General features: G+C 37.4%; 1 protein-coding gene across 1 annotated transcript in view; it reads left to right on the top strand.

Annotated features, from left to right (window-relative positions):
* PSMB7 (proteasome 20S subunit beta 7) overlaps nt 1-25,902 on the top strand; it is a 40,837-nt gene extending 14,935 nt beyond the window's left edge. Inside the window, exons 6-8 of the mRNA XM_048822459.2 lie at nt 6,314-6,372; nt 23,893-24,044; nt 25,686-25,902. Coding sequence (XP_048678416.1) covers nt 6,314-6,372; nt 23,893-24,044; nt 25,686-25,797 — 323 coding nt within the window. The 3' untranslated portion in view covers nt 25,798-25,902. The remainder of the gene's footprint in view (nt 1-6,313; nt 6,373-23,892; nt 24,045-25,685) is intronic.
* Nucleotides 25,903-26,183: the final 281 nt, after the last annotated feature.

The following is a 26,183-nucleotide window of genomic DNA, read 5'->3' as shown; positions in this document are numbered from 1 at the left end:
TACCTCCTCTAGAATGGCAGGCTGAGGTAGCAAACAGGTCCTTGGGTACTGAAAATGGACTGCTGTTAAGCAGTAGGAAGTTCTCTGCAGTGAAAGTTCTGCTAAAAAAATCCAGTTAAGCTGATTTTAAAAAGCCATTGCAATTAATTATGAAACTGAAGGGGAGGGGAATAACTTACAACATCTGGATTTTTTTTAGTGCAAATACTAAAATTTTAAAATGGAAGTTAACTGCTAAGATAATTTGAAAACTCCTAGGTTATGTAAAGGACAAAGTGTGATTCTAACATAAAATTCCATTACAACAGAGTCCATTGTTGTTGTTTCTTAACCTTGTGGCAGATTCTAATGGAATGCCAGATTCCATAAAGCAGTTTTAAAAATTAATCAGTTTTGAGCTCAGAAATGCTAGGTCACATGTCCAGATTAATTACCAGATTTTTATTACAGATTTTAACCTCTCAAATCTTAGTTTAAAATTTTATTTGAATGTTTCAACATGTCTAGCAATTTACAGTGTTACTTGTTTAACTGTTAGGTTAATTACTAATTCTTAAAGAAGCATCTTCCTAAAATGATGCTTACGGAAAACATGTGCAAGGTTAACTGTGTTTTAGGGCTGGCAGATCATTGGAAGTGCTATACTATTGTATTTTTTTTATGTTTACTGAGTTTTTACAGTTCTTAAATTGATCATTCATAGAAATAAAAACTAGTTTAATATGATGAAGCTTTCTGACTGAAGCTGTGCTTCTGATTCTACATATCTGGAAGTGTGTGTCTCTTTTAGAATGGATCAGACAATGCACTTTTGAAAAACTTGTTCTTCATTATAAGATTGTTTTATTAATTAAGCATGGTAATTATGCAGCTTTCAAATAACTTTTAAGAAGAGGTGTTTGTATCTGTGTGGATCTGAGGAAAGAGATGCTGTTAAACATACCTAAAGCAAATATGTAATATGATTATTATGTTGAATATGAGATTAGTTAGAGATTAAATAAATAATTCATTGAATTACCAAGTATGACAGTGCTTTATTAATCCTTTCAGTGGCTTTGAGACATTAATTATTAATTAATTGAACAGCTATGCTTTTGATAATCAGTGAGGTTGAATCTCAACTGCTGGTATTTTATATTGGATGCTGTCTATATAAAGTCAGAGCACGTTTCCAGATGAATTTCACACATCCAAGTTGCTGTTACAGTTGGCAAACATAACTGTTGCAGGTTTCCCTTTGTGCCATTGTGCTAAGTGTGCATTTAGAAATTTGCCCTTAGTCCTTAGTTTTTATGGCCAAATTTTCACAAGAAGTTGTGTCCAATGTCTCCTGTGATGGGGCATTCCACTCACCGCATGGATGGCGCCGCCTCCTGGCTATTCTGGGGATTAGCTCTGCAAGGCTGATGCCCCTTCCTGTGGTTGCACACCATTACTCCATCTCTTTCTTCTGGTCTGCAGCCCCTATCATGCTTCACAAGCTGCTGCTGCCTCTTCATGACTCAGCCTTATGTCCGGGTCACTGTACGTTTTCCCTTCCAGGGTATAGTCCTTCAAAGTCTCTGGCACTTACACAGTGACCCAGGCAGTCTTTCCGTTGACTGCCCCACCGGTGTCATTTCCCCAGTGCTGGGTAGGGGAACCTGGGCCCACTTCTACTCCTGGTTCCAGCCCAGGGGCCCTAGAACATGCAGTGAATGTCTGTTCAGTCCCCAACCTGGCTGCTTCCCTCACCAGCATGCCTCCCTGTGGGGTTTGCCAGCCTCTCTACTCCCTCTTCCCAAGGAGCAACCATGGGCTACTCGTCTCTATAGCCTCCAAGCATATCTTCCTTCTCCTAGGGAGTGACTGGAGATTACTTCCCTGGCTTTATAGAAACCCCACCTGTTCCCACACAGGTGAGCTTCCCCTAATTAGGGCTCTCTTCTCAGCCATCAGCCTAATAGGTTAATTGACCCATCTGGCCTCCATTAACCCCTTCTGGGCAAGTGTGAGGTGGACATCCCATCGCAGCTCCCATTTGATCACCTGCTTGAAGTAGGCAGTCTTTTAAAAGTACTCCACTCCCAGCAGCTTACAACTTTTCCCAGTGACAGCTCCTGGGTGTTGAAAATTTTTGAAAAATCTGTCTCCAATTCTTTAAAGACAGCGGTTTTATTGCAGGGAAAATGAGTGGTGTTTTCCTTTACACCCCTGGCGTGTCCTCTTTCGATGCCAAAGTGAAATGCCACTTACCAATAGATTGTTCTGATGTTTATAATTGCCTAATAATTTCATACTTTAATCAGTGGTTAACCTAGTTTATAGATAAGATTAATAGTCTGTATCATTAACATAACATTGAGCTGAATAGGTGCCATTCCCATCTCTGTTAGAGCTATTGTTTATGGGTGCTTGCAGAGATCACTATACCAGTTACATTTGTTTCACATTTGAAGATTATTTTTCAACTATGAGGGCTAGAAACTCTCTTTAAAATTAAAGCTTAAAATCTCAAGCACAAGGGGCAGCCACCAGAGAAGCACACTGGTTCACTATGTTTCTGTGAACTGGCCCAATTTGACCCCTGCTTAAAGTTCTCATCAGAATTTGTAGTAATTTGCAGTGTTGCTGTAGCCCTGTTGCTTCCAGGACAAAGCGGGTGAGGTAATACCTTTTATTTTGTCAGAAATTGGTCCACTAATGATATTACTTCTCCTACCTCGTCCCATTTCTAATAATTGTATTTCTTTCCCTAACTAATAGACAGCAATGGATTATATTTTGCAGTGTTAGGATTTTTACATCTCTTCAAGCATTAGCACTGGAAAATGTTTAACTTCTTTCTGCTTGCTTGTTAGAAATTGTTTGGTGGATATAGAAGACATAAATAAGAGAACAGTTTTGGTTCCCACGTACACATAGGCTACCCACAGTCCCTTAGGACGTTGGTTTTTTTGTGCTTTCAATGGGCATTGCAATGAGAAAAATTGGATGTCCAGCTTTCACTTAGTTCCATGGATTTTTATTGGCTGCTTGCCAGTCATAATATATAACTTTCCCAAGGCATCCAGAATACCTGGAACATTGTGAATTTGTCTGGATCATACATTTGACAGCCACTGGGAAGTTCTGCCAGGTCTGCAGCTCTACAGACAGCCAAACATCTCATGTAATGGCTGAATCCATCATTTTGTACACAAGAATTTAAGCAGTTTTTGCTAAACTGTTTCAATTGATACATTTTTTTAGTGTGAATGAATCAAGCTCACTCTCCAAAGTACCTCACATCAGTGTAGTCAAGTAGTGGATTATTTGGATTATTAGAGGAATGCAGAATAATAAAATGTATTTACTTACTCTTCTAAAAATGCATCCATAATCTTGGGTTGCAAGTATAAGCATAAAAATACAATTTATAAATTTCAGATATTACCCAAAGTCCCTGTTGAGCTCCATCGTTCAAAAATCCATATGTCCTCAGAAGACTTGAACTCTTGGGCTGTTCAGTAAGACTTGAACTCTTGGGCTCTTCTTGGGAAGACTTGGGCTGTTCAGTAAGCCTCCTATCAGGGCACTTTTCTTTAAATGTGAGGCAGTAAAACTGTACTGTAAATATAAAACAAATACTCAGGATTTACTAACTCAAGACGTACAATTCAGAATTTGTAGAGAACCATTGCACTCCTGCTCCAAGCTCTGCTTTCTATTTTCACTAGTTTTGTTAGCACCATCATGGACTTCCATTTTTTGTGGATGTATGTAGGTTAACTAATGTAAAAATACAGGTCTCAAAATTTAGCAGCCTTTTAGCACCTCTTTGAAAGCTTCCTTATATGTGGGATAAACTAAATTCATTTTTTAATTTGAATTTCAAATCTAATACTTATTTGTTATCTTGACCAGTATAAATAATAAGGGGCAACTCTAAGGAGCATTTAAATCGTGCATTGTTTTTATTATGTTACGTAACTTTTTTAAAACTCTAGAGACTTTCCTTTCTTTAAAAGTTTGCTTTGTTCTTGTCCTGGGATTCTGAACCTTTTGGGCTTAAAACTCACTTAGGATTTTGTCTTTGGGATCTCTTCCCCAAGCAACTGGTGGAGTGGAAGACAACATCTATTCCGTTTGTCCTTTCTTTGAGATTATTGCTTATAAGGAAAAACCATTCTAATTGAAAAGAGAACAACACAAGTGCTATGTAGAATCAGTGGATGGTTGGGAAAGCTATCTATCCTCTTCTCTAAGAGCATCCACTGGTGTACACAGGAAGTGTATGTGCAAAAGAAAGATATATAAAATGGGGGAGTGTTAACAGAAGTTTTAGAAAATGAAGAAATATAAATTTTTCGCTTATGTGGTTATTACTGAAGAACAATAATCTTGTCTTTGAAATATTACTTTTACACTTATATTCTGGAAACTTTATATTTTGTGCAATCGTACTAATCATGTGAAAACTTTTACACTTATATTCTGGAAACTTTATATTTTGTGCAATCGTACTAATCATGTGAAAGACACCTAGATCCTAGTATAAGCAGTTCTAACATACTGGTTTCTAGTATTTTCAGTAGGCTTCCCATCCTGCTTGCAGAGGGCCTTATCTGAATTAAGGAGGCACCTATAGTTTGGGGATCCATCCCCCATATGGCTCTTTATCTCTCCAGTTAGAATTGCTTTTCCATATAATTTCACTTAGACTAGCTTTGTTTTTGCATCTTCATTTATACATAGGGTCCCATATCTATTCCAGAACACAATTTATTTTGCCCTTGGTTAGAGAATGAGTGAAATTTCTTTTGTTTGCTGTTTTGTCTGTTGACAACATCTGTTTATATGGTTCTCTTCTGCTGCCACTCCCTCAAATTCTTTTTGTTTCCAGTTGTAACTGTTAAAAAATGGAATCCACATATTGCTCCAAGGCCTAAATGAATAGTCATTGCTTATAATACAAGTACACACTTGGAGCAGCCTACTGCTTTTAGATGTGATGTATTTGGTACTGTAAAGGTAATGATCCTCAACCACAGCAATATTCTGTAACAGGAATATCTGTCATATTCATTGGGATTACTGTGTTCATTGATTTGTGTCTGTAAATCTGCTGTTTCTACCCTTTAAATTTGATCTATAATTGGACCTCCTTAAATGGTTCAGATAAGGTAGTCTGTATTTCCTCAACAGTGTCACTGTCAGCTTCTCCTTTTTCATTATACATTCAGCAGACTGGATAAAATCAGCAGGATACCTCATTTGAAACTGTTTAATCGCTGTCTTTTTCTTTTGCTAAACCATTGAGCTGGTCAAGCGATGTACACAAATCATTTTAAATAGAAAATACGGCTTTCTTTGTGACCCAGCTAAACAGATAGTACTATGCAAAACACTTTAAAAAGTAATAAATGCCAAAAAAAATTTTAATTGGAGTAAAAAATTGTAGATAACTTTATTCGCTCTCCAAAAGTTGAGCGTCCTGAAATATTGTCAGGGCCATGTGCAGACAAGATGATGTCTTCCTAAGAATCCACTCTTTTCTGAACAAATCAAGTCTAAAATTTCAAATAGTGCTGAGCTGCTTTTTGTCCATGTGTAGGAAGTGCAGATTTATGTATAAAGCCTGCAATTATATTGTTTCAGGAAAAGAGGGGTTCTGTTGCATCAGTACCCTTGTAGTGCAATCTTTGAATGGATCAGAGATGTGATATTAAATGCTTGGCTCCATATTTGCCATTTTGTCTATTTCCTGTTACTCTTCAAAGTACAAAGTAAAAATAATGGCTCAAAATAAATGCTGCATAATAAATTGTTTTAAAGTAGAAGTGGAAAATAACCTGGTGGCAGCAGCTATTGCCATTGCTGGTACTCTTGTCTCCATGTGTCAAAATGACTATCCCAGGGCAGTTCATTAAAACAATCTATTCTAAGTGTATTGGTATTTAGTGTTACACCCTGCAACCTGGCAAGGCACAGGAGTGGGACAGGAAATATAAACTCTGGCATTCATTTAACTCACTTTCTATAACCTTGTTTTCATGCTTCGGCATTTTACTGTAAATAATTTACACTAATAAAAATTGGACCACACCAAGTCGGTATGGACTAGAGGTAAATTTGGGACTCAAGTAAGTGTCACCTGTCATGAGAACAGACATTTAAATGGCATGTGGTAAAATAAGGGTCAGTATTTTAATGAACTTAAGTCAGGTTTGTGGTGTGTTGCCGTTTTATTGACACTTTTGTTTTCTTTTAAAAATACTCTATAGCAATTCAGCAGTTACTTTACAACTACATCAAAATTTAAATAATTGTCTTAACCTTATTATTGTAGGTTCTGGATCATTGGCAGCAATGGCAGAATTTGAAGATAAATACAAACCAGACATGGGGGTAAGGAATGTTTTGGATTTTTTTAATTTAGTATTTCTTCTTTCAGTAATTCTCAAAACACTGACATACATCAAATGGGTTTGATGCTAATATTGAATGTTGCTTTAGTTTAAAACAAAAAACGTAACCCTCCTGCTCCCAATGTCACTCTGTAGTATGCCGGCTCATTGCAGAGCTGTCAAAAAATTCAAATGGACACAGCCAATTTACAAATCACAGTACTGCTGTTTGTAATTTCTCTAATTGGTTCTTACAAAAGCTTCTGTGGTTAATGTAGGTGAAAGATTGGAGGAGAAATAATTCTGTTTACAGGTTACTTTAGGTATATGAGAGTCCCTGTATAATCAGTTTCACTCTTTCCCCTGTATAGTCCATTTCCTCATTCTCTCCCCTCCTTGTATATCTTTTACGTTCTTTTAAAGAAAGGAAAATGTGATTATAAAACCACAAAAATTGGCAGAAGCCAGTACCTGAAACTACCTTTAACTCATTTTTGAAACTGACTAGATTTCAAGTTGGCTGTGGCCATTCAAATAACAACTGTACTCCAATCTTCAGGATCTACCTAAAAGATGCTATCAGAACATTTATAAGTTGCTTTGCTGATGGTCTATATCAAACTTGAGTAATCTATAAATGCATGTTACTATGCAACCGTAATAATTTAAGAGTAAAAGCTGAAAGCAGTGGTGCCATGATCAAGTTTTGGATACCTGATGCGCCTGAATAAGATGGTTCATTCTCATTATATCTGTTTATGAACACATCCGTTGCATTATTTTTATTTATGTATAGCTTTTCTTCACACCTATGTAGAATATAAGGTATACTAGGATTTTTAAAAACCAGTTATTGTTCAATAACTATTCACCTAAAAAGGGAAAAATCCACAGTTGTCTGCAGATACACTGCTGATGAAAATAAAACTAAAAGAATTAAGATGCTTCCTATGACTATACCTGGTAAAATGCCTCAGTAATGTCAGGGCCTCCTTTAAACCACATTAATCTCTTCAAACTTTCCTTGAATGCTTGCTGCTTCTAGTTGCAATTGATTAATAATTCCACGTGTTAAAGAAAAATAATGAGAATCGAATACAAAATTGAGAGTTTGAAGTAGATTAAAAATGACGCTAACACTTGATTATTTTTCATAATTGTCATTGGAACATCAAAGATAAGCTATAACATTACTTTAAGGTATTTAGTGTTTAACTGAATCACATAGCGGCAAAACGGAAAGTTGATAAACTACAATAAATGTCTTCAGATTTCACTAATCTGTGTTACATCTCTGCTATAGACCAATTTCTTAAATCTTTATGCAGTTGATTCAGCAGTGTGATCCTATAACTCCACTGAATTCCTCTCTGAAGTTATTTAAATTTGCAATTTTAAGTGTATTGGTTTATTCTGTTAAATTTTCTTACGGAGTAACTTCACGTGGATTAACAATTGATTAAAAATTAGTAGTGAGTGCTTTTCCGGTTGTTAAATTCGTTAAAAGATTACACAATGGGCAATAAATGGATCACTTTTCAAATTACTCCTAGAGAGACTCTTCCCAGAACGTTTCATATGAAGTAGTTATAGTTCTGTTAAAATGTTTTTTTAAGTTTTGATAACAAACAAGATCACAATTGCAAAGCTGCTGTTGCAGAGAGCACCTAATGAGACAGGACTTCATTTAGCATGTAGAATGTATAAGCAATGTTGTCAGAATTTGGAATATTTTTAATTAGGCACTCAGACTCATTCCTTCATTTAAATAGCATGAGGGTTGTGCGACTAACAGAAAAATCCATTAAATATAAAGTAAAGGTTGAGTCTCCACCCATGTAATGCAAACCATTGTGAGAGTGGCACATCACGTTTTTGACTCTGTCCAGTTTCCTGTATAACTGGGTGTTTTTTAACATGTGCTGCCTGAATTGACAACAAGGCCTAAAATCCTTAGGAACAACAGCTACTGCACAATCCCTTCTTAAAATTCAATAGCATAATTTTTTGCCATCTTGAAAGGAAAACCTTAAATCTCATTTTCAATTAGTTATCAAGATCCTTGGTTTTTAAAGTCATTTTTGAGTGTAACTTTTTTTTTTAAAGCACCAAAAATTGGTAAACTTCCAATTGTTTTTACTTAAAGTCAGCCTAATTAAATTGTCTTCATACACAACCTTAAATGGCAGGAAAAATTCACTATTGTATCAAGCATGCAGAAATGTAGTCTACCAATTTGTTGAAACTGATATGTAGGTCTCAAGACTAGCATATAATTTAAGCTTGGTTTTATGTTTATTGAGTATTCTGTTAATTAAAATAGTGATATAATAACACATCAGAACAATCTAATATACCTAAGAGCTAACTGAGAAGACTCAATTGGACTTCTTTTTTTTTTTTTAAGACTTACGTTCTTCTCCATTTTTCTACTGTGGCTAACAGGTTAAAAGTCTAACTGTTAATTCTACATTTTTGAACACTGAAAATTAGGTTACTGTACACAGTGGGAAGTTCAACAAGATTAAAAAACAAAATAAATATTAATTATAGTTCTATCGATAGGAGTAAACAATCACATAAATGCAGCAAATCTTTGTATTACATGGTATGGACATAAAAATCGTCAATTGCTAAAACACATTGCAATGATGAGAAATTTAAAATCCCTGGAGATTAATTCATTAAAACTGGGTAGTAGATTAATATTTTTCTGTCAAGATCAATACTGCTTGCTTTTGCATTAATTGTCAGAATATCTTGCTAGGGCTACTGAAAGGTAGTAGCGTGCTGCAAGACCATCACATCACAGACAATGATTCAAAGGCAAACTGTCCTGCACCCTCTGGTATCGACTTGCAAATTAGCATCTGGAATCTAATTAAACAAGCTTAATGAAAGTAGCAGCTGAATACTGCTGGAAAAGACAATCAGCTTTTTTCCCTCTGATATATATTCTGTACTATTGAAGCTGATCACCAAACACATCGTGTGAGCACAGTTAAAAAAATTAGCATTTATTTGAAGAATAGGAACTCTTTTTCATTCTGTTATGCTTTTGGCATGCACTGGCGTCCCATGAGAGCCATGCCACAGCAGATAGTGCACAATATTTATAAATCCATGACAGGCAATAATAGGAACTTGAAAAATTCTTTTGCTAGAATTTCAAGTTGAGAGCTGCCAAAAGCTGAGAGGATCAAATCTGCAGTGGCAGCTGCTGTGCCCTACAGTTAGAATTGTAGACTTTGAAGATGCTCAGCTTAAAGAAATGAAGACTGCAGGCTTAGCCAATTTTTGCAGGTTTCTAGAGCCCTGGCTCTCTGCCTTTTGAAGATGAGTTGCTGAAGCTTCTCCCACTGCCTGAGGCATGCTAAAACCAACAGGATGTGTTTTTTTCATAGACTTTGTGTGTCTTCAGTTTTGAGTAGCAGATGCTTTGTCGATGCCAGCTGTGATGGTTCTTCTCTGGTTGCAATGCTGAGAGATGATCTTTACCCAAAATCCTCCAGCGAAACTGCCAAGATGGATAGTGACGTATACAAGTGCTACTTCTGCAGTCTAATTTATGGAGTCATGTTTCATTGTGAACCAAGTGCTGGCCTCTAGAGGAACTGTTATAGATTGAAGAAGTGAACGCTTTCAGCCCTGAAGGACTATAGATGTTTCAAAATGTGATGCCAAGCACCTGGCTGCTGTAAGAACAATATTAATTTGTCATGTGGGTAGCTACAGATCTACTTTAAATAATATAAGTGGAAGAACAGCAGAGCTAATACAGAGTTGTGAGCTTAGTCAGTTTTTCCTTTTTGTGGCGTACCACCTGCTGTTAAACACCACATTCCATTTTTTAAGTACATTAATGGTTTGTGCTGTTCCAAAAACAGTATCGAGAGATATGGCAATCATCCTGAACTAGGATAAATTCTGCCTACAATATTAGATGCTGGAGCTTTTGAATTGTCTTTATCCTTGTGGTGATTGGATTCCTAGGGATATTTGGGGGGGAAAAGACCTTTAATAATATAAATGTTGGTGATTGACCCTGCCTCTCATGAAGGAGAAGTTTTTGCAGGTTTATGGAAGAAAATTACTTGATTAAAATACAGCTGTGTGCACCTGTATTTCTCAATCACCTGATGAAAGCTTCATGTTTGACTGAGCAAAGATACAGGCCGCTCATGCTTCTGCTTTGTCTTCCATATTTCATCAAACCAATAAAAAGAGAAACCAAAATAAGGAGACTAGAAAGATGACCAGCAGAAGTCAGAGAACCATGATTTCAGGGAAATTTAGTAAAGCTGTTTGAAGTGTTCAGGATCAGAGTACAAATAGAAAAATAAGGGTGTGGGGAAGAAATGCAGGATTTAAATAATTGAATCTGAAATTGATCGTTCTAAAAATATGAGAACATGCAGTATTTTTGATTGTGCAGTCTAACATTAGTTTGAGTAGTAAATGCAGACAAACATACATAGGGGAAGGAGAGCTTTCTGAAGCCTATGGACAAAATTTCTCTCTCGCTTTTTTTTTTTTTTTCCCCCCCTTCAACCCATTCTCCTGACCATATTCCCCTTCTTTAAAAGAGTGTTACTGTACAGGACAGGGCAAACCATGGACTGTTGGTTAATCCACAGGAGACAGTGGCACTATTTCTGGCTCTGCTGTTGATCACTGAGACACCTGAAAGCCAATGGCTCTGCATCAGTTTCCCCATCTGTAAAAAGGGGATATTCTCTTCCTCAAAGGGAGATGAGTCTTAATGGGCTTATGCAAAGTCATTGATATTCTAAGATGGAGGGCTTTACTGCAGTTTTATTTCTATTTAAACAAAAATACTTAAAAGGGATAATTCCGCAACGTTCCGAAAGCATGCCATTTTCTTCCATTATTAAACATTATTAAAATATTTCGTAAGTGCTTTGGGGGACAGTGGGAAAACATGCATCCGATGAAGTGAGCTGTAGCTCACGAAAGCTCATGCTCAAATAAATTGGTTAGTCTCTAAGGTGCCACAAGTACTCCTTTTCTTTTTGGGAAAACATGGGTGTAGCAATATGTAGCTGAGTATTTGTTTTTACTAACTACTGACAATAATACTGGGTTATTTTTTGACTGTCAAAACTCTAACCTTCATCAACAGTAGTAGTCTCATCAGTCTTATTTAGATTGCATCTGTATGATTCGATGCTCAAGAGCAATGACAACCTGCATATGAATTTTGTATTAATTAGTGATGGTTGATCAAAACGTCTGTGTCCCTGCCATAGGGCTCAGGTGTGGAAGTCTGCAGGCTAATCCCACCAGCTGACATTCAGAGGTTTAATGACTCCATGGGAAGGTGACCACTTGCTGGGAAGTTTCTTGGCTGAACTCAGACAGCAGACAATAGAGATCAAGCAAGAGTATCCGAGTTAAGCAGAAGAGCCTGCCTGAGATACTTGAATTCCTGTTAGTGTCAAACAGAGCTTAAGTAAACAAAACAAAACAAAATTAAAAATCTGACCCCCCTGCACAAAAAGAAGTGCTTACAATGTGTGCTCTGTGTATGTGTTTATTTCATTACACAGTGACAAGAGATTAGGCTGTTAGTAAACGTCTTTACTGCTTCTTATTGCTAGAGCTCATGTTAGTACAGATTTGATATTTCCATTATGTGACTGCTCTACTCCATCCTTTGGAGTTGTCTATCTCTGCACAGACTGGTGTCAGGTATTAGTGCAGACAAACCTTTATTTTCAGGAGTTATATCATACTGTTTCCTATTTTTAAACTAAAATTATTTAAACATGTTAACTCAATTCCTGTTTGATATATTGGACAGGTTCTGTTCTTAACTCCTTGCATGGACTGTCATGAAGAATTGATTTCCATTATGGAACTTATGAAAAACTGGAAATATGAAGTTAATTTTAAATGTATCCTACTACTTGGCAGCTAGATATGCTCTTAAATGGCTGATATTACTGGAGAGGAGTTCTTAATATATGCTCTTTTCATATATCAAAGCATAATTTCCAAACGAAAGTCAGATAATAAAACTGCCTAAGGGTGATTTCCTTCCGAGTTGCCACTGATACCCAAAACACTTCTTTGTTCTATATACTGACTATTTCCAGATACAGGAATCTTGTCTAAGTTCATCCATTCTTTAGTTTAAAATGGAACCTGCTGCATGGCAAAGGAAACAATTTCCTTACCTTTGCAGAGGTAACACAAAGTTTGTACACAACAATGTAGACAAGCTATTCACAAACTGCTGAATGTTAGAGAACATTTTACAGCACATAGGATAGATGTAGGGCAGGTAATTATTTTTTGATGCATTCTCAGGAGCAGATGTTCCAGTCTAAATTGTTTTAGTTTGTATGTTTCCTGTAACTGTGGAACAGGGAAAATGTACTGAGAAATATTTCACATTGTACAATGCCTAAGTGCTGCCCCTGCAGTGAGAATCTTGAAGGCAGAGTGTAATTTCTGTATGAGCAAAGAACATTGAATTGGAATAAGGTCCCAGCAGAATTTAGACTAGGCTGAGAGAGTAGAAGCCCTTCAAATGAGTGAATACTTACCAAGTTTATAAAGCATTTGGGTAAACTTAAGTGGAAAAGGATTACAAGAGGGCCTAGGACTTTTTCTTTTTAAAATAAAATGTTGATCTTTCTTCACCCTCATCCGTCAACATTTTTGGTGATAGTGAGATGAGCATGGAGTGCTTCGCCTGAGGCAGAGGTGTCATTGCAGGACTTTGTTCCTATGGGGTATAATGGCATACAGTTACTTAAAATGACCCCTGTGCTTGGTTTGCTTTTCTCTCTACTCCCCTGTAGCTAAGATCCAAAACGTCACTACAGGGTGGTGGTGTAATATTAGGCAGATTGAGAATTTCAGGTTATCAAACTAAAGTCTTTAGTGTGGTAGAATTTTCAAACTCCTTTACTGCTGAACAAGTCCATTTCATTCTGAGAATCTGTTCCTTAAAAACTCTGAATATCAGAACATCACAAGTGATGGATTAAATCTGTTCTCATGTTAATTCATAGTTATTGTGAGTATAGAAGCAGCCAGAAACCCTACAGATTCAAGATGAGGCTTGTAATTTAAGATTTCATACCACTGGAACAATGTATTGTACTATTCTTCATGTAAGGGATGAAATATAGGAACCAATGTTACTGAATAGTATCTTGGAATCGTATAAGTTTTTGTCTTGGCAGGTAATTTGGCATAAATTGTTAATGTAAATCCAGGTTAGTGGGGAAGACATTATTTTACTAAAAAAGATAAACTGCTGATTAATTCAGTATAGAACTCAATTACAAATTGAAAGTGTCTCTGCGGGACTCCAGTACCCTAAAGACAGCAGATGTTGAATTGATACTCCAGCATATTTCACACTGGTATGAAATATTAACATGGTTTATTATACTTGTGTGGTGTACAACATCAGACGGGGGGCAGTAGTGATGAGTCTGGGCTTGCAAGCATATGTACTAATGAAATATGAAAATACTGTAATTACAAAGAGTAAGGACTTTGAGAGGTGTATTTTATTGAAGAAAAGATCTCAGTAGAAAATGGTAAGTTTAAAATAGTATAAATTTAAATTTTGTTTACATTGTATATACAATGTACAAGATAAGACAAGAAAATACATCATACAACACAATCTTTTTTAAATGTACAAAATCAAAGACATTAATATTAAAGCTTAAACTGCTGTGTTCACAGGACTGCTAGCTTCAGTGCCCTGGTCAGATCCAGTTTGGGTAATTAGTTACTGTCTACTCCATATTTGCCCTGTAATTTCAATAGGATGTCTTTCCTCATTGCTGTAGTGAACTGTTCCTTTTAAATAGATGCTGTGTTCACTCCAGAAGCGGTTACACTTCGGTGGTGGGTGAAGTGACTTGTGTGTTAATATATCAGCACAATGACAGCAGCATAAATTCTATAGTAGATACTGTAGAATTTGGATCAAAGAGATTTCCAAGTGAGCCACACCAAACTGGAAGGTAGTGTCCCTTTTTAAAGGTGTTTGGATAGTTAAACCTTGCTGTGTCGTAGTGGTGACTTATGATATGGGTGATAGTAGCCACATCAGCCAGCAGCAATGACTATAAGTGTTAGTGTTGGCTAGGACTAGGCTGAAAAACAGCAACCCATTATTAAAAAAACAAAAAACAGGGAACCCTAAAAATGACAAGAATAATCCTATTTTAAAAGCTTGCAGAAAAATTAGGATCTAGGAAAGTGTGTATCGGTTAGCTTTTATTTTATAACAATGTATCACTCCAAATACTACACCGTTTGACCCAGAGTTCCAATAAGTAGTAATCTGCCAAGGGATCCAAGTCTAATAATTACCATTTTTTTAGTTTCTTGTACCTCAAAGCTTTGAACAAAAATTGAGAGATTTTCACAGTGGTGTATGTGTACAAGATACACTGAGACTCCTTCCTCCAAATCTGTGTAAGTGCAAATGCTTCAGAATTTGGAGTTCTTCAGATTTGTTCCTAATTAAAGGCTGCAAGCTAGATTGGAAAATAAAGCAATAGCTGCATTATCTTGATCCAAAATATGAAAAATGTTAGTTCTTAGTTTGATCTCTTCATTCACCATTATTCTCCCCTCTGCTGGAGTGTTCATAGGTTTCTTTATGTCCTACACTTTTTAAAGTCTATCTACTACAGTTAAGTAAAACCTTTGTGTGTGATTCAGAGAACCCTTGCCCTAAGAAAAACACATGCCTTCAAGTACCACAAAGTTCCAGAATTCTGTATGGGAGAAATTCAGCTCTGATTGTAAGGCTCCATTTTTATCCCTGTGCGGGTGGGCCTCGCAGTCCTGGGAATGATTTTGAGGGCTGCAAGTGGTAAGGAGCACCCCTGTCTTTGAATTATACAACTACAGAGATATAGTAGTAGTTGAACTCTGATCTAGAAATTGGTTTTGTTTTTTTTTATTTTCACCTGTCCTCGTTTCTTGACCATCTAGTCTGGCATTACCCTAATTTCCTTCAGTCTGTCTTCTATACACTCTAGAAAACTAATGACTGTTTCTGGCACTTGTCTGCCCCATCTAAGCACCATTTTGAATACAGAAGCAGAAAATACATTAAATCTTTGTTTTCCCCCCATGTCCACAAACTAATCTTGCAGTGAGCGATCTCATGGTGATCATCACTGACTGCCTTTTCTTCACCGCTGCTTTTCCTTTTTTACTATGTGCCTTTTGTAATTAGTTCAACTGCTCTTTTAACAGTTACTTGAACGGTTGCTTTAATGTACTTTAGCTTTAAACCAATCTAGCGGATCTGAGTGCAGTATTTTTTAACATTAAATATACAGTAATTCTCTTTAAAGAAATTCCACTTCCCTTCTGTGCTCTGTTGTCGTTCCTCCCATGCTTGTCTTTGTGGCGTTAGACTAATCATGACAAGCAGAGCTGTTTACTGTGTCCCTCTTCTCGTTCATTTACAGTAAGAGTGATGTATTCCAGAATATCTGGATGTTGTATCACTTTATGGTCCAGCCCCTTACTCCTCTCATCATCCTGGTGCTGCCACATAATTAACATCCTCTTTGCAGTCTGCTTTTTTACTTTTGTTAATTTCTTAGCTGCTACTTAACCTCCTACAGTCTGGTCTCCAGAATCCTTCTACACTTGATGAGGCCACTTTGAACATCTCCCCTTTGAACCTCTCATTCTCTTAAACGTTTCAGACTGTGATCAGTTGTGTGCTAAGATGAGCTTGTTTTTTTCAGGGCTTCAGCAAGCCCCCTTTCCACTCCCACATGTTTCAGATGTGCTTATTCAGCAATAGCCCCATCTTGCACTGCTGAAACTATAGGATTTCTCTCTACTCTGTGCCCATAGCAGCTCCGTCATGACCCTTTAGAGCATGTACAAAAGATGATGGGGAAAGAAAAGGCAACAAAACATGATGTGAAGGCAATGTCAATAACTCCCCAAAGTCAGCACCAGGTCCAGTTCAATTAAACTTAACAATTCCCAATTGGTCACTCACAAGCACTCACTTCACGTAAAGAAAGTGAGATGAAAACAAAGCACAGTCTTTTGATTCGGAGATCCAGTATGATAACTCCATAAAAATATTTTTCTGTTGTAAAGCATTCATCTGCCTATGACATTCATCACCTAAACTCCATTGGATGGGAAGCTCAGTGATTGGGACTTTCAAACAGTCTGAGTATTAAGATTGTATATCCCAGCGCCTCCCCCCTCAGTTCAAGTTAAAAATGTAGCCAAACAGATTCGTTCCAAACTAAATGGTTGGCTTTCAACCCTCTCTTTCAAAAAAAATTAAGAAAAATGCTTTGCATCAGAGCTGTCATCTTGGTTCCCCTGTCTCTTTGGACTTTCCCAAAAAATTTTAGTGTTGCTTCCAGTCACTTATCGATCTTCAACACAATTTCTCCCAGCAGACAGGCATAGCCACGCTTTCACATCCAGCAGTCTGCTGATTACACTTCCAAAGTCTAATTATTCTTTTGTAGCCGCTTATGTCCTTCAAGAGGTATTGTTTTCCTAACTCCCAGGCCTTCTTTATAGATTTTTTTACTATGTCTCTGTCCTTGGGCTCCCAAATACTCTTCCTCACCCCTGAGATTCTCACTTAAAGTAGTTTGTATATTTTACTTTTTCAGTACAGGAAGGACATGGAACAAATTTCACCCCGGTGCAAAAGTATCACCATGATATTTTCAAGAATTCTTCTACCCCGTATAAATGTACTGCATGCTGATTCTTCAGATTTGTGATGAAAGGCTAAACTTGTTAGAGCATTTTACTTATTTACGTATATGCTAAATATCAAAATAGGATATTGCTGGTTATCTACTAGACACTCATTCATTCCAGTTTGATGATAATCTAAATAACTAATTAAAAAACCTCTCTGTACAATATATAAATCTGTGGGAGGAAAAAAAAAGTCTCCTGTATGAATTGCTTGTCAAGTTCCCAAAACATCAGGGAAATAATATTCTCTAAACAGCTGCAACCATTGTATTTGTTTGAGACATCAGTAGGCATAAGCGATATAATTCTTTTCAAAAGCTTTTTGCAAAAAATAGGATTAATTGGCTGTAGACATAACCAACATGCTCCATAGAAAAGGTGGTATTCCAAATCTGAAAATCATTGAAGTGCGAAGAGAAATTCGATTCAAGCTATATAAAAGAATAATATGGAAAAGTTCCTTATCCTTGCTATTTGGGACTTGCACCATAGCAGATGTAGAGAGGTAATCTATCAGTTTTTGAGTGTCTACAAAATGCAACTCTCCAGATAGCAGGTTTAAAGTAAAGATTTAATACTGTCTCCATCTACTATGATGTTGCAGTGACAGTTTAAAACTCATTCTCTAAATCTCAGCAGACTTTATAGCTAGCAGTGGGCCAATATAAAGTTTAATGGCATTACAACACATAAATCATCTTTTAAAGATGCTACTAGTAGCTCCAATATTAAATGCAGACAATCGTCTACGTTATAAATAATTTATCAAACACCATTTTAGATTAGCCTTCCATGCTGAGTTATTTATTTTAGCCTTTACTGTAGTATTCCTAAGGCACGTTTTGAAAGATCCATTACTGGTCAGTTTAATGAACTTGGGGGTCTGTTTTGTTCCCTTCAAGCACTATGGTACAGCTGTGGTGACCATTACATGGCTGATCTGGACCTCTTTGTGCCTTTTACAAGTGCTACCCATTTGTCATGCAGTGGTAAATGGAGTTGCACATTGGAGTCCTGGGACACATTGTGTGATGTAGTGATGGAGACAAACAGATAGCTCTATAAAGTGCTGCTTGTCACAGCTGACTTGTATTACAGTACATCACTCGTACTGTAATCTCATTTAAGAAGCCGTGTAGACCCGGGAGAATGATATTCCCAGTTAGCTTGGTCTTTCCAACCATAAAGCAGGAAGTGCTCCTTTTATATACTCTGAACTTTTAGGGGTTTTTTAGATTAATTATTACAGTGCCACTGTATTCATGCCACTGTAGTTAAGACTGTGTCAGCACTTCCATTATAACCCCCTATTTTCTGACCATAAAATCTCACTCATTTGTATGCAGGGTCCCTACACAGGAACAGTTCTTTAAAAAAAACAACACAGTTTTTACAAGGGCATTTTGGTCATCTTTTTAAGTTACGAAAGTCTGAGAAAAATATTTCACATTTGGGTGCTGTTTAATTAAATGTCTTAGATTTAATTAAATAGGCTGAACTATTTCAAATTATGGTCTTATAATATTTAATATTCTGAGAGGATCTTAATTATAATAGGCATCTACCAAATAGAGACTGTTTTGGTCTATCAGTTACTTTGGGTTCAAGAATATTTTGCTAACTGAGTAACACACATGGTGCATTTTAAAAGCAAAAAAATGCTTTTTTTACCCAGGAGAATGAGGCGACTCTGAAGGAAGATTTAAAATTGAGCACAGTTGTTTTTATGTTCAAATAGAAAAGGCCTCATCTATTGCCAAAGAGAACTAAAGTGGATATATTGTCCTTAACCTGTGGCCTATAATGTGTTCCTTAGTTTAAATTTCATTTGAGTTTGTTTAAAACTTGTACAAAAGGATTCATTTAAAATAGTGGTAAACTTCCAGGTAACCAAAAATGTGTAATTTTATTTGGTTTACTATGTTCATTTCCATAGACAGTACTAAAATGTTCCTGTCGTGCTAGGATTCTAATTAACGAAATTATTCACTACCACAAAACACTGAAGTGATGTGCAGAAATTTTTTTATGTGGCTTTGCTGTTTTGTTCCCCAGGGCGAATCTGTACAAAGTGCAGCTGAATATATTTTTAAAGATTTCGTCTGATAAAATGGGGGTAAAGTAAGAAACCACACTATTTCTGTGGCCGAGTGCAGACCTCTTGGTCAATGTCCTAATTAAGCTGTGAGAATATGAATACTGCTAATAACAAACTCTTGTGTGGAGGATCACCGGAGAATGTAAAGTATGCCTTCGGTACAGACGTGATTGTGGCTGAGCTACTTTGGGGATCCTCTTCAGCTGCACTTCAACGCTGGCGCTTGTGCAGCTGCTGCCTGAATCTGAAAACATTCTCGGACTAGCATACATACCCTAAGGATCGTTATTTCCTGTGGCAGGGTTTAAAAAAAAAAACTTTGAAGGCTGTACATGAAGTGAGCAGAGCTGCATTTACCAAAAGCAGCTTTGAAAGCTGATTTGCCAGTGCATTCCCGACTTCTAATGATGGCAAGTCAGATATTTAAACTGCTACATGCACTATTAAGAGCTTGGATAAAACTGGTAACTTTGGAGACTCAAATTTCAGTTGCTCCATGGTGCCTTGGTTGTACGTCATGTTTAACTCGACATCGCCACAGTGTTGGAAAGGTCTGCAATAACTAAACACCTCTTGGTGAGTTAAGGATAAAACGTTGACTTGGAATTTCCTATACGCGTATTAGAGTCATGGTTTTTAGTATTGTCTTGTTACATTTGTCTGAATTAACATGTTCTGTTTGTTCAAGTCAGAGAATAATCATTTTTTTAAAATGTTCCTTGAGCTAATGCACTGGAAGTAAATGATAAAAGTGGGGGTTATAACAGTGTACTGGACGTGTAATTATAGCAACTTCACAAGGTGAGATTCACACACCAAAGAGCCCAATCCTGCGGTGTCTACGCGGACAAAAGTCCAGTTGAAGTTAATTCTAGCACTGGCATGTAAGTAAAAGTTCTGACAGAGTAGAGCTTGCAGGACTGGGTCCTAAGTAATGTTTTCCCCTTGATGAGTGTAAATTCACATGATGTATTAATGTAAGTATTATTTGGCCATTAAGAAGATAGTACTTTGTCTTCTGTTTCCTTAAGGCAGTGGTTCCCAAACTGGGATTTGTGAACTGTTACAGGGGATTCCCTAATGGCAGACAGAACTGTCCCTAGGGACCCCGGCAGCACGGTGCCGGCAGCACAGAGCCCCTGAACGTCCAAGAGCGAAGCAGATCAAAGCAAGCATCTCTGTCACACTGAGGAGATTTAAATCTCAAGACTCCTTTATAAGATGGAAAGGGAGGTGGATATTTTTTGCTGTTTTTAAAATTAAATAGGCAGCCAGTATTGTTTTAAAAATTATTATGAAGAACAAGTTAAGCTTTGTTGTAAGCTTTGTTGCGATATTTGCCTGGACTGCTGATTGTTTATGTAGGAGGACCTCTGAATTGGCTTCTTAAATACCTTCATGCTGTTTCACATCTGATAGTCCTTGATGAAACCTAGTTATAACAGGCTTATTCAAAGTGATACAAGCTACAAAAGTGAGATCTTGAAAGCTTGTTGCTGTTTTCATAATGCAATAAAAATACTGTAATGATCAGTAATAAGTGTGTGTAATAAGCATGTCATAAAAACAAATTTTATATTTCTAAGATCGCTGCTTTTATACTCGGGTAAAGGAGAAAATCCCTGGAACCATTCATTTTTAGGAGGGGGTTTGCAAGACTTGACATTTTAGTGAAAGGGGTTCACAGATGGTTAAGGTTTAATATATTGCTGCAGGAGATGAAATTGTTTGTGTTTAATACCTAAAAATCACGTTTTGCCTCATTTCATCACGAGTGGACATTTTAGTACCTGGGTGTGTTTTGTTTTTTTAATACACTGGTGTATCCAGCCCATTTGTACCAAGTAGCATTGAATTTACTTCACAATTGGTATTGGGCAAGAAACCTATCCATTACCAGCTGATTATCAGTGGTCAGATGAATTTTTGCTGCCTGGGAGACACTTGCAGACTCTTCTCCTCTCCCCAGGAGTGACTTCTGAGGATGAGGGGAGAGTGAACAACTTCCAAGGGTCAGCCGCCAAGCAATAATTAACACACTAGACAAGCCAGCCTCCAGGTATTTTTAAACAAAAACCAGGCTCCAAATTTCTCATCCCAACAGTGCCTGGAGTGGCTTAATCTTTCCAGTTACAGTGTAGAGAGATTAGAGGGGACCAGTACTGAAATGGAAGGAAACAAATTTTTTTTTTCTGGCCAGTAAATCAACTTTAAAAAAAACATTTGTTGTCCCAGCTCTAATCCTAGTCAGCCCAAATGAGGGAACATCTTTTAGAAGTGGCTTCAGTGATTGTCTCTAATTTCTGAGGACCATTTGGTCTGTCAGAGACCACTGTCCGTCTCTGAATAGTACATGAATCTTTTTTGTGGGTTCTTTTTAATCTCTCTGACTTTAAAACCAATCAGTTGCTCTTTTGATTCCCAGAGTTGTGATTCATGGATTTATGAAATTTGTATGTAGCTTTTCCTAAATAAGCGAGCATTCATAGGACATCCGCTTGTGGTATTATGGTGTGTGTGTGGAGGACTATTTAGTCCGCTCCTCCCCGAAGCATGAGGGAACAGTGGGTCCTAAGTTGTGATTTGAAGAGAGCTGGCTTGTTAAATGTGATCTAAGAGGTTGGAATAAGGAAAAGTTATATATAATAATCCTCCTACCATCATCATCTTTTACAGCAGTTGCTGCAGGGATGGTTTGTGCTCATGAATGGCAGAGAAGGTGAACCATGAGACAGCTGTTAAATTTCAGCTCGGGACTGCCTCTTGTCCAGCTGTGAGCCTTTTCCAGCTCCTGCTGGATGCATGTGAAACAGGCTGATGAACCACTCTACCAGTAATAGAATCTTTGTCACCTCAATACAACTTTAATGCCGTATGTTCAGTTACAGTGTGAAGTTGCGGATTCGCCTTCGTCTCACAATACCTAATGGCGTCCAGAATTGTTTGTAACATCCCTGGATCTTGTCAGGGATTGTCAGTTCGGAGTTGCATTTGAAATGAAATCTAATTCTTTCCTGTGCTGAGTCTGTAGAGGGAGCTAATGTAGCTGTAATAGGCTTCCCTTTTCTGCTACAGAGCAGCTACAATTATGCGAATCCTTTCAGGCCACAACTTGCTGTACAGAATGCATAGTTTGAGGCCAGTTATTCAATGAAGGTTTTTGTTGTAGTTATGTATACAATTAAATAGATTTTTTTTGTCATGTGCTCTCTGAGGGAGAGTTTTGTTGCTTAGAGCACTAGGTGAGCATTGGGCTGATGCATGGAACTGACTGCACTCTCTCAAAGGTAATTTAGATAATTTCCATTAAATAGAGAACAATTCAGATTTCCTCTGAGAAACTGTGTAAGTCAGGTGTCTGTATGGTATGTTGTTCTTTAAAGCATGCATGTTCTTGAAATGCAAACTCTTTGAGCATTAGAAATCCTATGCAAAGTAGTATGTTGGTATCTCAAATACACATTTGTAAACTTATGTAGGACTAAAACAGTAATGCATAATTTTAGCCATAATAGGAATTAGATTTGAGGAGGTTTCCGTCACTTGAAACAAGCATTATCTTTCCTTTCCTAGAATACCCAAGTCTAGAGATGAGTAGAATCGTGCTGCTTCATTAACTCTGAACTAGTTAATGAAACTGCACAGTAGAGTGTCCGTACTACTGACAAAAGTATAAATGGATTACACATTCGTTTAACAGTCGTAGTTATAGTCCATTTAAATTGAAAAATTGTAACAATTGGTATTTACAAATACACACTTCACCTGGATTTATATAAAAGTGGCCATACTCCCATTCCTACTATAAATCTTACATTCTCAAATTGTCTTCATCACTGTTTTTCGTTTAATACTCTTCTGTACACTACACTGGAATATGAAAACATTAGCTAGCTATGATGCAGTGCAGACCAAAGCTCCCCTGTAATGCAGCTATTCAGAGGAGTAGAATAAATTTTGCAAACCAGGTTGGCTGTGTTACAAAACATACAAATCATTTTCGTACTATAGAGGATGATTAAATCGTCTCTACTCAAGGCAGTCTTTAACTAAACTAGTATGCAATTTGTATGCAAGTGGTTTACACGGCACTACAGGGAAACTTGCATTCTAGATTGTTGTACATGTATGTATTTAAGGTCTGGAAGATAGTAAATCGTTATGAACATCAGTTTCTCCCCTTCATAGTTTAAGGTTTTTCGTTTCTTAAATTTTTGCACCCTGACCCCTTCATTATAATCGGTTTGACATGTACCACTGATGGTGCTCATCATGATTGGAAAGCTGGTCCTTGCCGTAGTGCTGACCATTGTTCAGATTCACAACACTGTATCATAAAGATGCTGCCTGTGTTTCTACCTTATCCTTCTAAGACAACTTAGGCCATGTACAGAAATATACATCTCCATCTGATAGTATTGTCTTAGTTAATAGGGCAAGTGATCCTCTTGAATCACACTTCAGTAACCTCTAGAAAGTAGCCCCTTAATTTGATAATTCGTAATTTTGCTCCTTCTGTACATTAGATTAGTTTTCCCTTTTATTTAAATGAAATGACAGTTTAAGAATGTTTCTGTCTAGCTACACTGTGCTGCACAATTTCCACATTTACAAGAGTTGGTAAACTAGATAAGCTTTATTTTATATTCCCCCCCCTAGGAAGAGGAAGCCAAACAGCTTGTGAGAGATGCCATCGCAGCTGGTATATTCAATGATCTGGGCTCCGGCAGTAACATAGATCTCTGTGTTATAAGCAAAAGCAAGTTGGATTTTCTCCGTCCTTACAATGTGGCCAACAAAAAAGGCGAAAGGTTAGTATTTCCAAAGCCGCCTATTGTCCAGTCTTTCCCTAACATTCCAGTCAGATCCTTCCCAGTACATTTTGATACTGCTTTTTCAGTGTCCACCACCATTAGCTCCTGCCCTCAGAGGAAGGGCTCACCCATGTTTGGAGAACAGACTCTGCATATGGTTGCTGATTTTAAACGCACTCTCTGGATCACTAGCATTTCCTTTAAAACACAGAAGGTTGTAGAGGTTTTTCTATAGATCGTTGCGGGAGGGACTGTCAATTGTTCTATAGCTAACTTGGGCCTAACAAAAAAATGTCAGTATAATGCAAAGAAGATAAGGAATTTAGGGGAACAAATGTTGAAGGTTGTCAGCGATGCTCCTTTCTGCTGGAACATCCCTCTCTTGACCTTTTCACCACCTTTAGAGTTTTGTGCTATTTGTTCTCCAGCTCCCTAGTTTGACAGGCCACAGCAAAAGACAGATCCTGCCATAGCCCTCCTTTCACTATGCTGTGTGCAAAACTACAAATGTGACAAACCATTTTATGCTGTTGCTCTTTTTCCTTCAAAGCCAAAGCTGATGCATTTTGAATTCTCTGAACTTAAACTTCCAAGAAATTAAAGTACAGCCACCCTACCCTCTCTAAGTATGATTCCACAGTGCAGTTTTCATGATTGAACTCAGAGAAGTGACCGAACGTTTTAGGAATACTCAAGGCATGGAGGTGGTGAAATTCCAAAGTAAGCAAATGTGGGTGCAGTTAATTGGGTAAGAGACCAGCTGAAAGTTTAACTGCTAACCATGCAACAGTCACTCCTGCACACTGCATTGCCTAATTAGTGAGTCACAGCCCCTGCAGGCAGTTGAAAGATTTTGCAATATGTATATTTACACAGGGTGTAATGTGGTTGTGCAACTTACATACTATTGCAGAAATAGTGGAATGAAAATAAAAATTCACCTTTCTTTAAAGCAAACAATAGGCAAAGGCACAGTGCCAGTCAGTCCAATGTATTCATAGTAGTTCTACTCGCATAGTATGAGTTGCAGAGCTCTTGTCTGTTAAACTTTCCATTATAAGCCTGCATGGGATATGATACTGAGTTCCCTTGTTCATGAGAGAATTCTGCAATTGCAGAGTAATTCAGATAACTTTGAATTCCATGGTACAATCATATTGTGGGGGGGGGGAGGAGCCAGCCTCTAGGCTAAGATCGAATGTGGTGTGAGTAACAGACAGTCACTGCCTTAGTCTTTCAGGCTTGCTGAGTGTTTTTAGACTGCAACTTTAGAAAGCCAAAGTAAATTTAACATTTTTGTTGCGCAAGATGTAGCAGAATGTTCTGCTACTGACGTGAAAGTTAGTGCTGTCCCCAAACAGGACACCTGCAACAATGTGCTCATCGATTACAAAATACAGCAGTCAGGAAAATTACACTATTGCATTTACTTCTGGCTTATCTGGGGCGTATCTCCATTTAAATTGTAAGGTGTTTCATGTAACTTCACCATTCATCTGTTCCTTTAGATTGATTAAGATTCAGCCTTAACGTTTTTTTAATGACCTCTTCTTTGATATCCACTTTGTCTGGATTCAATTCTAGGGAAGTTCTATGTTTGGGAGCTGCTCTGTAACTTTCATTGATTATCTTTAACAGGTATGGTAAGTACAGGTGTGAAAAAGGAACTACAGCTGTTCTTGCAGAAAATGTGGCTCTCCTGGACCTTGAAGTGGTGGATGAAACAGTACAAACAATGGACACTTCCTGAAGTATTGTGACACAGAATTACTACGTTAACCATGTCTGGTTGATATTAGAAGCCTTCCTGCATGGAAAAACCTCAATTTATAGTAAATAAATGGATTCTGACCAATTTGTGGAGTGAGTTTTTTGGTTTTCACTGTTGATTGGTTCTGTACATAAGGAATGGTAAGTCAACCAAACAAAAATCTTATTAATGATCTGCTATCTGAAAGGTCGTCCTACACATTGTAAGCTATGAGTGAGTCACAGGGCAGTGATCTGAAGTACATGTTCAGCTAGTTGGGCCATTCCCTCTTGAGTGGATGCCATTGTCATGAATCAGCTGCTACCTGTACTTGGGTAGTCAAGATAGGACTAGCAGAAAAACCTGCTACCACTAAGTTCAGTGGC

The sequence above is a fragment of the Caretta caretta genome, chromosome 16, assembly GCF_965140235.1.
Source record: "Caretta caretta isolate rCarCar2 chromosome 16, rCarCar1.hap1, whole genome shotgun sequence".
Taxonomy (NCBI): domain Eukaryota; kingdom Metazoa; phylum Chordata; order Testudines; family Cheloniidae; genus Caretta; species Caretta caretta.
This window is presented reverse-complemented; position numbering and strand designations above follow the sequence as displayed.